The sequence below is a fragment of the Idiotropiscis lumnitzeri genome, chromosome 11 (assembly GCF_059441095.1).
Source record: "Idiotropiscis lumnitzeri isolate Australia: NSW breed Sydney's pygmy pipehorse chromosome 11, RoL_Ilum_1.0, whole genome shotgun sequence".
NCBI lineage: Eukaryota > Metazoa > Chordata > Actinopteri > Syngnathiformes > Syngnathidae > Idiotropiscis > Idiotropiscis lumnitzeri.
The window spans coordinates 14,274,775-14,291,204 of NC_142401.1; the positions used below are offsets into that span (position 1 = coordinate 14,274,775).

General features: G+C 40.3%; 1 protein-coding gene across 4 annotated transcripts in view; it reads left to right on the forward strand.

Annotated features, from left to right (window-relative positions):
• Positions 1–16,430, forward strand: part of kif5ab (kinesin family member 5A, b) — an 83,311-nt gene that overhangs the window by 8,523 nt on the left and 58,358 nt on the right. For all 4 annotated transcript variants that reach the window (XM_088309644.1, XM_088309642.1, XM_088309643.1 and 1 more), the window contains exon 2: positions 15,882–15,969. In XM_088309644.1, the coding sequence (XP_088165770.1) occupies positions 15,882–15,969 (88 nt within the window). The remainder of the gene's footprint in view (positions 1–15,881; positions 15,970–16,430) is intronic.

Below are 16,430 nucleotides of genomic sequence, written 5' to 3' on the forward strand. Positions count from 1 at the left end.
GAAGGTCTCCCCGTGAGCACACTAAAGTGCTCTAATGCTCTTGCTACGCAGCACACACCCGATCCAATTAGGAAACTGTAATGGGATTGCGGTGTCGGGTCAAGACGTGAGCTCATGTCTCCTGTTGGATGCCGCCGCCGCTGCTTGGCAAGCCGCTTCCTCCAACTCGCTGCCCGTATCTCTCGCTGTCTACAACACTTTACCGCTATGTATTTTGATCATATTTCATACCATTATGACGCCAATTCTCATCTACTGGGTTTCAACGTTTCCAAAAAGGACGCACCTGTCCATCAGGGATGTGATTATTATGAGTACAAATGACTGGTGTCGGGGAAAGGAGCACTCGGTAAAGAGCGGACATCTGCCCTAGACTGTTGACCAATCAATCACAGCGCATCCTTTCATGCATTTTCTACAGCTTTATTGTCCATTAAGGTCACAGGTGAGCTGGAGCTTTTCCCAGCTGACTTTTGGCGAGAGAAGCAGGTCTGGTTAAATGACACATCCATCCATCTGTTTTCTCTACTACTTGTCCTGGTTGGGAGGGGGGTGAGGTGGCGCCTATATCGAGGTGGAGTCCTCTCTAGACTGGTTGCCAGTCAGTTGCTTTGCGTTAATGATTCAAGCTGTTTAATGTCACTCCCGGTTGAAGTATGCCAGGGGTGTCAAACTCATTTTTGTGGACGTGCCGCATCGTAGCTATGGTTTCCCTCAGTGGGCCGTTATAATTGTGAACCCATATAAATGTATGCTCACATTACGTTATCACATGCACACAATAAATTGATGGAAAGCCAGTTTTGAAATAAGAAGTTGTTAAGTAATTGTTTGTTCAACAATTTTTTTTGATTTTGGTAATAAATAAATGGCACTAACTCATATCCCAATGTTGTTAGAAGTGTAGAAAATGTTCGAGAAACAGGAAGTTGACGCACATGATTTGCCCTTCGCGGGCCACATAAAATGAAGTTGCGGGCCAGAGCTGGCCCCCGGGCCATGAGTTTGACATCTGTTAAGTATGCATTCAAACTTAGCATGAAATAAAGAGAATTACAACCCATAGTTTAGACTTTCAGTCAGATATCGTAACGTTAAACCTAAATAGCATCAAATCTACGGTGCTATGAAGGCGTTAAAGCCAGCATCCCACTGAGCGGCGAAGGTTCACGAGTGCTTGGGAACACAGTGAATGTTGATTTTTAGTAAGGATCCGTTCAAGGTCGCAAAGACGTGTGCCAACAGTTTTAATGGTCGCAAAAAGGAAATTTTGATCATGCTCTGAATTTTTTGTTTGCAACCTTTACGTAAACCCTGACGATAAATCAATATGTTTGCAAAGCTTCACCACTCAGCGGTATACGGTCTTAAGGGATAAATTGAACAGTAGAAAGACAATGCAACAGTACGCACAGTCATATATCCTTTATCTTCTTCCACGAACGACAAATATTAGTGCCATAATGATAATCTGAACAAAAACTGTTTGATTATTTTTGTTCTATTTAATAATGTCCAGAGCTGGGCACTTGACCCTATATTGCTGGTCAGTCCCTAGCGTTCCGGCTGCGATCTGGATAGCCTTCCGGCCTCAACCCTCTGGCCTTATTGATTAAAATCCATGGCCCCCGAGCCCCGTTCCGCCCCCGTAAGCACGCACTGTTGGTGTTCTATGGATTGTAGTATTGCCGCCCCCTCTTGTAATGGTATGCCGCAGTAGCAGGCGGGAGGCGCTCTGTTACGTGTTGTCAGAATACAGGCACGCTTGAATGCACGCTGCTGTCTCACATCTCTTCGTACACAAACAATTGGTAGTGGCACTTTTGACGCGTTCTGAGGCAATTTTTGAGATGAACTTTTGGCTGCCTTCCAAACACATCACACGTACGACGAAAGATTCGTAGGGCAGACTAAATTCCACCTCCGTCCATGGTTTTGAATGAGCACTTTTTAAAAACGTGTCACCCCTTCAATCCCGCCCCGATAATGGGTGTTCGGCCGTTCCACCCCCGGGACAGAATGTCCAGCTCTGATAATGTCATTATGGTATGTTTTTAGAAAGTAAAATATTGAGTGTATATAGTGTACTGTATATAGAGTGCTCTTTTTCTCATAAAAAAAAAACTAACTCAGATGGAACAGATTAACGGCATTTCCCTCCATATCATGATTTAAATGTTTTGAGTAACAACGGTGGTCATGGAATGAATGAAACGTGTATATTCAGGCACCACTGTAATAAAAAAAAAATTGTATAATATTAAGCTAATAAAATACGGTCTGCAGCACTGTATTATTGTAAAGAAAAAACTAAAGAAAACCTTGGGTCAAAAATAACACATTGTGGGTCAAGAAGAGACCAACATGATTCTTCGCGGTTATTTATTTAACCCAAAACGTCACAAACAAACTTATTGAGCCACTTTTTGTAATTTATGAACCAACTGTTTTCTGAGTGTATATTTCACAATTGCGGTATACATGGACAATTTCAATTGTTGTGTCAATGCAAAATAAAAGACTTAATATCCCTTCCCACTCACCCCAGCCTAAATAGATTGCCAGCATCCCCCTTTCTTTTAATAAATATTTTCATATTATCCCTTCACGTTCCAATAACAGCCACGTTTTTGTGCACATCTTTGATCTTTGTTAATATTCTGCCTGCACACGTGCCAGGCTTAGATGAGATGATGCCACGTTGGTAAACATGTACACAGGCCGTATCTCTCCCTGCATGGCGGGGCCTGGAGAGGACATGACTCGCAGAGTTTGGGCTTGAGGGCGCATTAATGCAGCCTCCTCTCATCATTCGTGCTTTGCGGTACCCTAGAGGCGCCGAAGCACATGATTTAACATGTTTGTGTCTACTACATTAGCTTGGCAATAGGCAGAAGTGGACAGCATCAAGTGAGCCTCGTTGCCGTCTTAATTACTCACAGATCAATGTATTGAACTCACACTTGAGAGCGCTGCTTTTTAACTTAATTCCAGCGTGTGTTTTATTTTATTTTTAATCCAAAACCATTAACCCTGCTTTTAGTTAACATTTGTCTTATCTTGTCTGTCTCCTTTTATCGCATATTTATTTTAATCCCTGGTCCCAGCCGACACCCCTCCAGGATGTGGGCTGCGTGATGCTGATATGTTACGGCATCCAGTAGGCATGCAGAATATTTAAGTAGAAGTGTGTGTGCGCCACTTTTTTTTTTAAGTACCTTTTCACATCCTCTGTTAATTCATTGACTTTATGCTAATATGTGACGCCATTCTTGTTTTTGGCCTTTTATGGTCCACATAATGTCACTTCAAGGATCGATGAACATCAGTCTTCTAATCCGCTTGTGCTCATCAAGGTCGCGTGTCAACTGGATCGCATCCCATCTGCTTTTTGGCAAGAGAAGCAGGGGCCACACTAAAATGATCACCGGTCAATTGCAGGTTTTCATTATTGTTCCATTCATCCATTTTTAAAATGCTTGTCCTAATTTGGGTGGCATGTGATTGGAGGGTATGACAGTTGACAACTGGTGAGAGAATTGGGGTATACCTGGACTGATCATCAGTTGATCACAGGGATTATTATCATCATCAGCCACCACCCAAACTCACACCTGTTCGACCTGATGCCCTCTGGCAGGCGCTACAGGTGCATCAAATCAAGGACCAATAGACTGTTTCTTTCCAAGAGCCATCTCCATTCTAAACTCTCACACACACACACGACCACCCCTACCTTGCAGAACAGCAACGTGATGTGTTTTTATAAATCCTATTCAGTATTATTTTCCATTGCACTAACTATTCTCTTATTTATTTAATTTATATATTTATCTGAATTATTGTTGTATTGCACTGGAGAGGGGAGCTCTCTAATCTCGTTGCACACTTGAGTACAATGACAATAAAGGGATTTCTGATTCTGATTCCGATTCTGACCATCCATTCATCAATCCATCCATTTTTTTGTACTGCTTATCCTCATTAGGTATGTGGGTGTGCTTCAGCCTAGTCTAGCTGATTTGGCGACAGAAGTGGAGTACACCTAAGACTGTTCAGCCGTCAATCACAGGGATTATTGTTGTTATTAATCCATCATTTTTTTTTTTAACAGTACTTTTCACAATTTGGGTTGTGTGTGATCTGAAGCCTATCGCATCTGACTTTTGGCGAGTGAAGTGGGGCATCACTGACTACCAATCACATGATGAATCTTTTGTAGTATTTGTTAGAATTTGGGTCACTGGTAGGCTGGAGTCTGTCACAGTTGACTTTTGGCAATAGAAATGGGGCACACCTTGGACTGATTAGCATTCAATCACAGGATTATCCAGAATTATCCATCCTTAGGGTAGTGGGTGTGCTGAACTCTATCACATCTGACTTTTGGTGTGAGAAGTGGGATCAGCACTGGAGTGTTAGCCAATCAATCAAAGAGCACGTCCATTGATTTTAATAGTGATTGACCTCAATAGGTTGGCAGGGGAAGTGGGCCCTTTCCAAGATTACTTTTGGTGAGAGAAGCGGGGGTCCACCCAGTCTTGGTATCCAGTCAATTGCAAAGACTATTATCATCTTTCCAGCTGTACATCAATCCATTTGCTTTCTATACCACGTATCTTTATTAGGGTTGTGGGTGAGATATTATTTGATTCAAGATGAATTTTGGTGACAGAAGCGGGGGTCCACCCTGGACTGGTCACCAAGCAATCATTCGCCATATTTTATTTTTTTATAGCTCTCTCTGTCTGCTGGTGAAGAGGACGTCTTTGTGAGAATAATCCGCCAGAAGAAATCCTTTTCTTGCATCTCAGTGCATGATGAGTTTGTTGAGGAGGAATTTCCCGCAGACACACTCCAACAACTTGTTTAAAAAAGAAGTAAAAAGTCCCCAAGGAGTGGAAGCATGCCTTCCACTTCACCTGTAAGGGCTTCATTTTTCGGAACCAATTTTCATTTTATGCTAATTCCCATTGCACGCGTGTTGTTTTTCTTCTCCCCAGAGGCGCTTTTATAATCCAAATTAACTCACGTCACGGCTCAACGACCACGGCAAAGGAATAGACATGATCCCAATGCTAAATCTGACAATTGTAGCCCACAGTGCTGTTTCTTGGAGTACTCTACCAGCCATTTCCCCCTGACTAGCCACCTAAATGGCTTCTAGAAACGAGTGCGTACGTTTATTATTTTACGATAGCCTTTATTGGTCTTTGTATTATTCATTACTAGTCATATGCGGTCATCAGCGGGGCTCCTTTCTGATGGCAGGATGCCTGCGTCTTCCTCTGGTGGTGGAGGACGGCTCACTAGACTATCGCAGCATCTCAAGCTCACACTGTTTAAATCTCACCTCGAGCAGTTTGCACTTTTTGCAATATAGATTGGCCGCATTAGTCACTGCTGCTGCACTGATTGAATTAACGGCGGAGGACACATGTTGATTTTCTTCTAGGAGACACAATCTATATTTTTTATAATACTGCATTAGTTACAGGCGGCATGGGGGTCGGCTGGTTTGCACATTTGCCTCACAGTACTGAGGTGCAGGGTTTGATTCCGGCTTGCATGTTCTCCCACATTCCAAAGACGTGCATGGTCAGTTGTTAAGTTTCCCTAGGTGTGATTGCGAGTGAGTGGTTGCTGGTCTTTGTGTGCCCTGTGATTGGCTGGCAACCAATTCAGGGTGTACCCGGCTTACTGCCTGAAGACAGCGGGGATAGGCTCCAGGATCCCCTTGTGAACGGCTTGGATAATGGATGGATTCATGGACATTAGTAACAATTTTAAAACAACATACTATACTATACTATACTATACTATACTATACTATACTATACTATACTATACTATATTATACTATACTATACTATGGTTATCTTTACAGCCTAATTTCTGTCTTGCTGAAATTTGCCCGTGGAGGCAGGAATTGATTCACCAAAAACAATTTTTGCAACCTTTCTTTAGCCAAAGCACATTTTACCTTCTGCGATTGGCTGGCAACCAGTTCAAGGTGTCCCAGGCCTACTGCCCGATGTCAGCTGAGATTGGCTCCAGCACCCCCTGCGACCCTTGTGAGGAGAAGCGGTTAAGATGATGGATGGACAATTTACGTACTAAAAGTTTCCCGCTGCACCACCGTACAAAATGGCATAAAAATTATAAACTGACATGCAGTGATTTCTGGTTGATATTGAAATCGCATGAGTCGCTGATGCCACAATTGCCCGTACGTATTTGTACTTTCTCGTAGAACAACCTTTGGCATGGATATAATTTAGATTAGATTAATTGAAAGGAGACGACAACCCCAAAATGTTCTTCTAAGAATGTGTTCTATGCAGTCCCACACGTCTAAACACGGCATTCCTGTTAATATTGTGTTTTTGGAATATGAGTTAAGCAGTAAAATCCGGGGCTGTCCATTTTGTCACTTGCTATCGATTGCAAATGACATCACGGCTCAGCTAAAAAAACAGATGAGCCGTGATTGGTCGTTACCTGAGTCCTGCGCAACTGTGATGTCATTTTCAGTTGACAGAAGTGAGCTGACATGGCTGTAATCAGGTGGATTTTGCTGCTTAACTAATATTCTACAAGCGCAATATTAATCAGAATGTCATTTTAAGACAAGTGAAGGTGCATAAAACATTATTGCAACAAAATATTTTTTCAGTTGACTTCCCCTTTAAATTTGGTAATTTCCTGTGGCACACATGATCGTCTCATGGCACACTAATATAAGATAATATAAGATTTTGCATGTGATGTTTTTTTTTTTATCTGTATACTGTTACATCATTCAAAAATGTACCTGCTAACCTTGTTTTTTAGTGGCTGACTTTGCACATTAATTTTACACACTCAGCGGCAATCTTTACAAACAACAACCCGAGGGTTATAATTTAGAGCGTCTTTTTCTCAAATTGCAACAAAATCATTTATCATAGACTGTGTGTGTCTTGTGTGTTTACGTGTTTGCACATGCCAGAGGGCTCTATCAAATGTGACACTGCGGGCAACCCTCCACAGCCGTCAGCGTCTTAGTCATCCATGCGTCTCTTCACCACTGTATGGATGGATGGATAGCTAGATAGATAGATCCTTTATTTTCTATACTGCAGTAAGTCGTACATTAGGGGAAAGGCATTTTTTTGGGGATGAGGCCTTAATTTGTATATTTAGAATGGGATCCGAGGGATCCCAATGACAGTTATATTGTTTTTTTTTTTTCATATAATTGCTGAGGCTTTTAACTTACTTAATTGCAAAAAGGTATCAGGCGTCAATAACAGTTAGGGCGATTATTAGAGAAGAAGTCTTTATTTGCATTTACATAAATATTGGTAATTAACTCGATTGTTTTTCTTCATTAACTTCCTGGTACCATTTATTTTCTCAAACACTGCAAATATCAGGTAGGCATTATCGTTCAGATGGTTATTAAGGATGAGGCCTTTTATTTGTCATTAGAAATGTACATTGGTAATCTCCAAAGTTTTATTTGGGGTGCGGCCTTGATTTGGTTTTAAACTAGTGACATATGATTAGTCTCAATTGTAACTAAGTTAATTTTATATGTTCATGTAGTGGCCCAGGGCATTTATGTACTTGACGGCAGAAAGTAGGGGATGTTTTTGGGGACTTTTAGGTATTTGCGTAAATGGGATACTAGGAAGGACTGATAACAAACGTTCCACTTTGAGATTTTCTGACAAAGATTCAATCTCAGATTTCTAGACTGCGATGGAGACATTCCAATATTCAAAGATAGGCAGATGGGCAAATGAATTTAGCTTCTAAATCTTTTAAATCGTCTTTTTTATTTTCTTCATGTCAACTGAATGCCTACTAATTATTTTCTCCATCGTCCTCCCCTATCCATATGTTGGTTAATATTAAGCTCATTATCTTGTGTGAAAAGTTAATAAGAACAAATTCTTGCATTCTTTTCCTCCCAACATCTAATTTCCCGCCTTGATGAATTATGCAGCATTTTTTGCTCCGATCGACTCGTTTCTCCCCTTGTATCTTGTCAATGGGGAAAAAAAACAACTAAAGTCAGAAAACAAGTCAAATTAAAACTGTTAGCTGAATTTTTAATGGCAAATCCTCGAAATGAACATCAAACTGTGACGCCACGCTCCATCACATTAGTTGGCATGGGCAAAAAAGCTTGGGCATTTGTCTTGTAGAGGTTGAATGACTAAAGATTTGTTGGACTTGACTATAATGTGATGAAAGGTGTATCAGTTGTCATAGTTTTTTTTTTCAGCACAGGAGAGTGGTCCTTTTTGCAACACAATCTGGTAACTTTAGCGCAGACATACAGCATTTAAACAGACAGCCAACGAACCAAATAAAAACATCCATTCCCTCCATCCATTATCGTAATGGCTCACATATGATTAAAAATACAGCTCACTATAATACTGATGGATTGTGATTGCTAATGCTGATGATCTTTGACCGTGTTGTTTTTCCACTTAATTTTTCATTCTTTCATCAGATGACTAATTATGAACACAAGAATGGATCAACACCAGTATATTTTCACAAGCACCACGCATCACTACTACTTTACTTTGCACTCTGCCCTGTAGGCTCTTTGCCAGTCAACTGTGCTTCGTTGGACCACTCAGAGGAGTGAATTAGGGAAAAAAACGGAATGTTCTACTAATACACTTTGACTCGCAGCCGTAATGAGGAGAGCTGCTAATGACGTTGCCTGCTGTGGCTTCAAGGATGTTGACATGATGATCGTGTGTGTGTGTGAGAGAGAATCAATCTATCTATCTATCTATCTATCTATCAACACATACATAAAGATGACTCTGTTTTGATCGTGTTCAACGATCAAAGAAAGCTATTAGAACAATCTCTGAATTTAAATATTTTATATTTATTCCAAGATATTATTCGTAAATATCTGTTGCAAGCTTCACAAAAATTGCAGTTGAAAAATGGGATGAACGGAAATTAATTCTGGAAATGTTTGGTGATTATTCAGTTAAAAAGTAAAAAAAAAAAAAAAAAAAAAAAAAAACATGAATCGCTTGACAGCATTAATATATAAAGATGACTAACAGACTAACAGAAACAAAGCAGCAGTGGGTCCAAACGAGGAGATGGGCCACCGGGCGTAAAAAGTGGCCTCCTCGTCTGCCTCAGCATGTGTGGGTGGCTTAATCTTTTTATCTCACAAAGCTCAGCCTTTCAAATATTGAGCAATATGTCTTGAGGAAAGTGGAAAGAGGGAACGCTTTGTGTTGAAACATTCCTCCCGCAGTGAACTAAAAGTACATTTCAGGACAATGGGTCCAACTTCACTTGGTTCTTACATTTTATTTTTCAATCCTTTAGATTTCTATACCATCTCCTCTTTAGAAATAAGACTTTACTGGAGCCTGTAACCTCAATAATATTTGGTGTGAGAATCCACCCTGAAGCAGTTGCCAAAAAGTAAAGCGCACTTTCAGACATCCTGAGTGAGGAGTCTGGTCCCAATAGTTTAGTCCATTGATTGGATTATTGTAGCTCCAAGCCAATATTTATACTTGGCATATCCACAGGGTATTGTCGCCCCGCATGTGTGTGTGTGTGTGTGTGCGTCTCTGTATGACATTTCAGTCTTATTTAATTTGTCACCTGTTTAAAATGCGTATTGGCCTTTGTTGGTGACCTTTTGTGGCTGAACAGATGGAAAATAGCTTGTAAGCAAATTCTGATTACTGGTAGTTTATTTTTGATTACCAAAGATACTTCCATACTTTAATATGTATTTTCAACAGTGATTCTAACTGGCCAATATTTAGTGGCGTAACCATTAATTGATGGATCATCAACCAATCATTTATCAAAGTAATCAATTACTTTCGGTAATCGATGATTCATTTAAATGCCTTTTTTAAGTTAAAATTGTATAACCCCTTAGGATTGCCGCTTCTCAACAATAAATATTCTCGATGTAAGCAGCTCCATGTACGCGTCGTAAAAACGCTAAATGATGCGAAATGACAAAACAATAAAAGAAGCTAAGAACTAAATGACAATAATAATAAATAAAACAGTTTGAAATTAAAGGGGTAAAATAAATTATTTGGGAGCCAAATTGAAAAGGTGTATCTTGAGGCTTCTCTTAAAAATATCAACAGTCTCAGCGGACCTGATGTCTTCCATAGCCGAGGACCAGAATGGCTGTATGAAGCCTCACCTGGTGTTCTGGTCTTCACCCTAGCATTAAAAAGCTGTTACAAGATGACGTCAGGGTCCGCAAGGGTCTATATGATAAAAGCGTGTTGGATAATAAAGATGGCCCAAGCCCGTTAAGACATTTAATTTTCTGCATTGTTTGCACTGACAATTTGTATTGTTTTTTTTTTTGTTTTTTTTTTAATCAAAGGATGGAAATTTAAACATGATTTTTAAAAATCCAATTCATCAATTATTTATCGAGAATTAAAATAATCGTTAGTTGCAGTCCTAGACATATTTATTCATAATGCCTTACAATAACGTTAAAAAACCATAACCTTTATACTTTCAACATGTTTTATGGTGTCTCATATCTTGCCATGTTTCATTTCTATTAGCTCATGTCAAAATGTCTCAAGTTTGATCTCTGTGTATTGTTTTCCACGCCTCATGATTCACGTTTTATTTCCTCTCAACTTTCATTCCTCATATTTTCTTCTTTCTCTCTTTCTTCATGTGTAATGTCTCCCATCCCTGAACTCATGCTTCATCTCTCATCTCATATGTCATTTCTCATGTCTTATGATGTTGTCTGAAGTTTCCTTTTTCATGTCCAGCTTCATTTCATTTCTCATTTTTCATTTTGTCTCGTGTGTCTTCTTGTTTGTCTCATGTTCTGTAAGGTTCAAGTCTCATGTCTCTTCTGTGATTTTTGTCTCATGTCATCTTTCCTGTCTCAAGCTTTACATTTAATATTTACATTCTCATGTCTCTTGTTTTGCGTCTCACGCATAATCTCTCCTGTCTCATTTCATTTCTCATGTTTCAACTTTTATTTCTCATGTCTCACATCTTGCCTCATTTATAACGCACCCTGCCACCTGTTCCATATCTCATGTTTTATATTTCATGACTTATTTCTCATGTTTCAAGTCTCTTGTTTCATCAGCGACATCACCGAGTGCTGTGAAAATGATTGCCATCCTTTTATGGCCAATTTACAGAATACACGAATAAAAACATGATTTTTTTACTGCTTTCAAATGTGCTTAACTGAGATTGTAACAAGTCCCATACGATGTTTTAGTAGCTGTCATGACTTCAATTGCAGCAAAAAGCAATTCAAATAAGACTTGCTCAAGTGCGGTGTTCCACCTTCCTCTCTTGAAACACAATTCTGCAGCTTGATTCTTCACTCGCTCGCTTTTGCTTTTTGGCAACAGCATGCTCTTTAATTGTATTGATTATTCCTCTCATGTGGGACTTTCTCCCCCAAGAAAATGACTTCAGCAAGATTATGCAAAAAGAACAAAACGAGCAAGCTGTGGTTTCAGAATCCTCCAGTTGAGGGGAAGGTTGATCCTCATTACAACTGTAAATCCAGAGGCATATTTAGTCATCTAATTCATTTCGGACAACTTGTTTTACGGATATTTCTTGTGTCCAACACCACTTTCTGAAACGATTGTTTCATGTTTGAAGCTTCATGTTTTATGGCTTACGTTTCACATTTGATTTCGTATTAATCTATTTCTCCCCACATTAAGCATCTCCATTGCTAAATTATATGATATTATTTTCTTGTTTTCCTTCAGCCCTCCGTCTCTCTTCCTGCCTCCAGTCTTACACGTTTTTGTGGCAGACAACAGCAGATTGTTAGTCCATGTGGGCGTTTGACATTGTACTTAGTGTTTATCGGAACCTCTCTGTATAAATGCCACGTGTCTATTTTTTTTAATATGATAACCAATAGCGGTTGTTGACACTTATAACATAATTTGAGTACATTTACAAGTCAGATGTGACAGTAATCTTTTAAAGGACTTTATCTAAGCTTGTTAGGCTGATTGAAGACTTTGAGTGTGTGAATGTTATTCTGTGTAGAAAATGACTGTGAAGCGGTTCCTACCCTCGCCCACAGCTCGTGACTGAAAGAACCAAGATCCCGGATACAAGTGGGCAAAATTAGCTTCCGCCCCAAGGTGTTTGGGCTCTACCTTGAGGGTGAGGAGCTTGATCATCTGAGAGGGTTCAGATGAGGTGGCTCGGGCATGTGATTAGGATGCCTCCTCGACACCTCCCTGGCAAAGTGTTCTGGGCATGTCCCAATGGGAGGAGACTCAGGACATGCTGGAGAGACGATGAGGCGATCTGATAGACTGGCACATAAAAATGGGCTTAACTTCATTTGTGTTTGTGAACTTGTTAGACGCAAAAGGTGGTCTATTTTGCAGCATAGGTCGTCTAACACGATTTTGGTGGATGTAACTGTGTCTGCACACCAATTATATCTTCCAAAAGGGGAATGCTGCAGTTTATGTGCCAATGTCATGCACAAACTCCAGCGAGTCTAATTTCTGTTTCCGCATGTCAAGCACTGCAAACGCCATCCCACCCAGATTTTGATGCAAATGAGCTACCCTGTGAGGACTGGCCTGGTAAACACTACAGTCCAACCCACATTGGCACACAAAGGCGCAAACAAAAAACGCAAAATACCAAAAGAAAGAAAATTGCTCAGTTAAACTCCACTTTGCGCTCTACTTGCAACCTGGCCCTGTTTCCAGGCATCCCCCCAGAATAGCTGGATGGAGAGCCTGGGTCAGGGAAGTCTGGGCTTCTCTGCTAAAGCTGCTGCCTTCGCGACCTGACCCCGGGTGGATGAATTAATTGTGATGAATACTGTAAATGTTTGCCATACATCCCTACCCAAAAATCAGCTCAGATAGGCTGCAGCTCACCCATGGACCTAATGTGGATGGACGGACGTGAGCTATGATCGATCGCTGATCTGTCCAATGAGTTCCTGCTTCTCTCACCACCTTAAATAAATTAAAGATTCTAAATTGTCTCTGTGAGTATGAATGTTTGTTTGCCTACATGTGCCCTTCGATTGGCTTCTCATGGCTGAATCTGAAGCAGATGGATAAAGACCATTTTTCACTGTATGCAATGGAAACTGAGCATGATGATCTTTGTAAAGGGAGCGTTTTTGATACAGTGGCTCTCATTAGGTTGTGCAAGTGGAGCTAATGTTGTTGCAAGGGAAAGCCGTCTCCTCCCTCTGTCACAAGCATCAAATCCCTTTATGCAACGCGGCAGCTGTAAAGTGGGAGGTCATTGTGTTATGCTGCTCCCGCTCTGTCTAACTCATTCAGCTGAGTGGAACAAATTACCTTTTTCCCCCCCCCCCTCTCCACTAATGCTTGGTGTCAGCATTTCTTCAGGAAATTTTATAGATTAGTCTCAATCCAATGCAATGCAAAGAGATTCTGCCTTTAAAAAGACAAATACGCTCAGTTTTGATGTATTAATTTAACAATGTTTCCTATTTTGGTTGTGAGGCCGTAAAGTAGGTAGGAGTGTTGTGATATGTATGGAGGGGAACCTAGAAGGCAGGAAGTGTCATGCCACTGGAGCAGCCAAGTGCCTCTTCAGGGAACGAACGGCATTCCAGATTGAAAGGACGGCAAACAGAACCTCATAGATTCAGGGAACCTGGGGAAAGAGAAGATTGCTAACATTAAGTAAGAAGCAGCATTGAGAAGCGTCCCTTGCTGAACGTTTGCCAGAGTTAATATAAAATCACTCCGTGGCAAGAGAAACATTGTCTTGGCAGACAGGAATATATTTGAGAATGTGATAATGTGGTCAGGGAGATTGAAATGTCAATTTTAATATTTGGGGGAGAGGGGGCGGGGGACTTATTCGGCTATGGACGCGGGAGAGCGATTTAGAAAATAGCACCCCAAACTGTAACCGCAATGCATAGTTTATATTTAGTATATAATTACCTTTTTTTTTATTTGTCATGCCTCATGCCAGCAGTCCCATGCTTCATTGTTTCACGTAATCACGTGTCTCCTGCCTCGTTTTGTATCTCCTTTCTCTGTTATCATTTTCCCTTTCTCATGTTTTGGGTCATGCCATCACGTCTCCTCATCTCATGTTTTCATACCATCATGAATTACCGTGTCTCGTTTCTGTTCCATGTTTCATGTCACATATGTTATCATGTCTCACCTCATTCATGTGTCATATTTCATCTGTCATGTTCCAAGTCTGATGTCATCATGTGTTATCATGGTTTGTGTCTCATTTGTGGTGTCTGGGTTGTGGGAACATGTCTCAAATCATCATGTGCAATGTCTTATGTTTCATTAAAGGGCAGCCTTTGTGTTGGATCTCACTGTATGTGGCTGCTATCTCTTTCTCCTTGTTCATAGTGCTCCTTCTTTTTGGAATTAGAGATTTGCCAAAAGCTAAACTAAAAGTGAAAGTTAATCCTGATATGTTTGCTACACTCGATGCTCCAAAATTTTGTGAGATGTACTTAGCGAAACATGCTTTAATATGTTGTGGAAAATCTCATTCAAGTTAAGTTATTAGATATAATGGTGGTGTAAATTTTTTATTTGCTGACTAGACTTAAATTACCAGTAATTGTCACTTTAGTGTGAATCAATGCCAGGCTGGCAGCTGTCTATATTGTAAACAAGATAAATGTCTCTTGTGACAGATTTGATAAAAAAAAAAAAAAAAAAATGATTGAAAAGGCTAAATATTACTATTATTATAAATCACAAAAAAGACCCGGTTGCCACATGCTGCTTTGTGAACTGTGTCGCAGGAAAAAAAAAAGCATCAAAGATCCTCTCCATTGTAGTAATACTGCGGGGGATTATTTAGCATGCTCTTTATCTCAAAGGATGTAATCGTGGCTCACAGCGTCCCCACGGATTCTATGGCCTTCATAGAAAGCAGCAACGCTACATATGGTAGATTATGTAACATTGAAAACGATGGAACAACTTTGATTTACGGGAAATTCTAAACGAATCTGCACGGAATGAGTGGCAGCAGAATTTTATTATTTAAAGGCCGATATTCATTGTGAGGATTACGTTGAGGATTTAAGTGCTTTACATTAACAATGGGGGAACATTCCCTCGTGAACAACACTGGGAGTCATTTCTTCAACATACAAATAAATATATTTTTTTAATTTATTTCAACAGGGTACTCATAACTATCTGAATACATTTTTAAAATAACCATTCTAAGCCTGAATATGTAGCAAACTAAACAAACAAACAAATGTATTACTGTAGCTTTAATACTGCTTAGTTTTTATGCAGGGAAATTCAATTTGGCCTTTTCTATTTAAGAATCTTTAGTAACTAAATTGTGGGGAAACAGCTATATGTGGTGAAAGAAAATAGATGAATATAGATGTTTATTTTCAGTTTTTAATATGAGTGCTTCACTGGCTTTTGACTGACAAAGAGACCCATTTTGGTTGCTTCCTGCAGCTTATCTGCGTAGTTCGCTTGGCTGCATGCGTTTCACCTCTTCATGACACTGTTTGTCCGACTCGCTTGACTTGGCTCGGCAAGTCCTTGAATTCTGCCTTTAATGACTTCACCTCCATGCCTTCTTGCTTTGTGTGAAGTTGCAATTCACAGCAGCAAAGGAAAAAAGACACAACAAGCATAGCGTGATGATGCATGTGTTTGTAAACGCCACGGGATACATCCTCCGTAAAGCAAGTCCACTGTGCGCAGAAGCAATATTTGCTGACTGGCTTTACAGCAAGATATTTGATTTGATTGATCGATGACAGTTGATGATGGGGCAACCTTTTCTTTTTGAACTAAAACAAAAAATGTTGTCTCTGTCTTTTACAGGGGAGGTGCTATGTATTTGACCAGGTGTTCCCCACAAATGCCACCCAGGAGCAGGTCTACAACACTTGTGCCAAGCACATTGTCAAAGGTGAATCCCTGAAATGTCGCTTTCTTCTACTCTGTGACGGCTCATCCCCAACAAGTTGGATTTGGGAATAATTGGGAGTGGTTTTAAGAGAGATGCAGACGACTCACATGGATTACTAAACAGTGGCCACGTCAGTATGTCAGTCATCCTCCCGTCATAAATTGAGGCCTGTTCAAGTCAGTCACCATCGGCGATGGCCAATCGCCATTAAGAATGTACTTCACACGCACATAAAAAAAATTGTGAAATCAAAATTATGGGCCAATGTCATTATGATCTGAGGGAGCAAAAGGTATACAACACTATTTGTTTTGGAGTAAGCGCGCCCCCGACACCGATTGGCTGTCGCAGACGACGATGGGCGGACTGGGCCAGCCTGAAATAATAACTAAAAAAGCATGACTGACTTAATCTAAATTACTTTTTGCCATGTGCTGCATAAATGTGGCTGAGAGGTGATG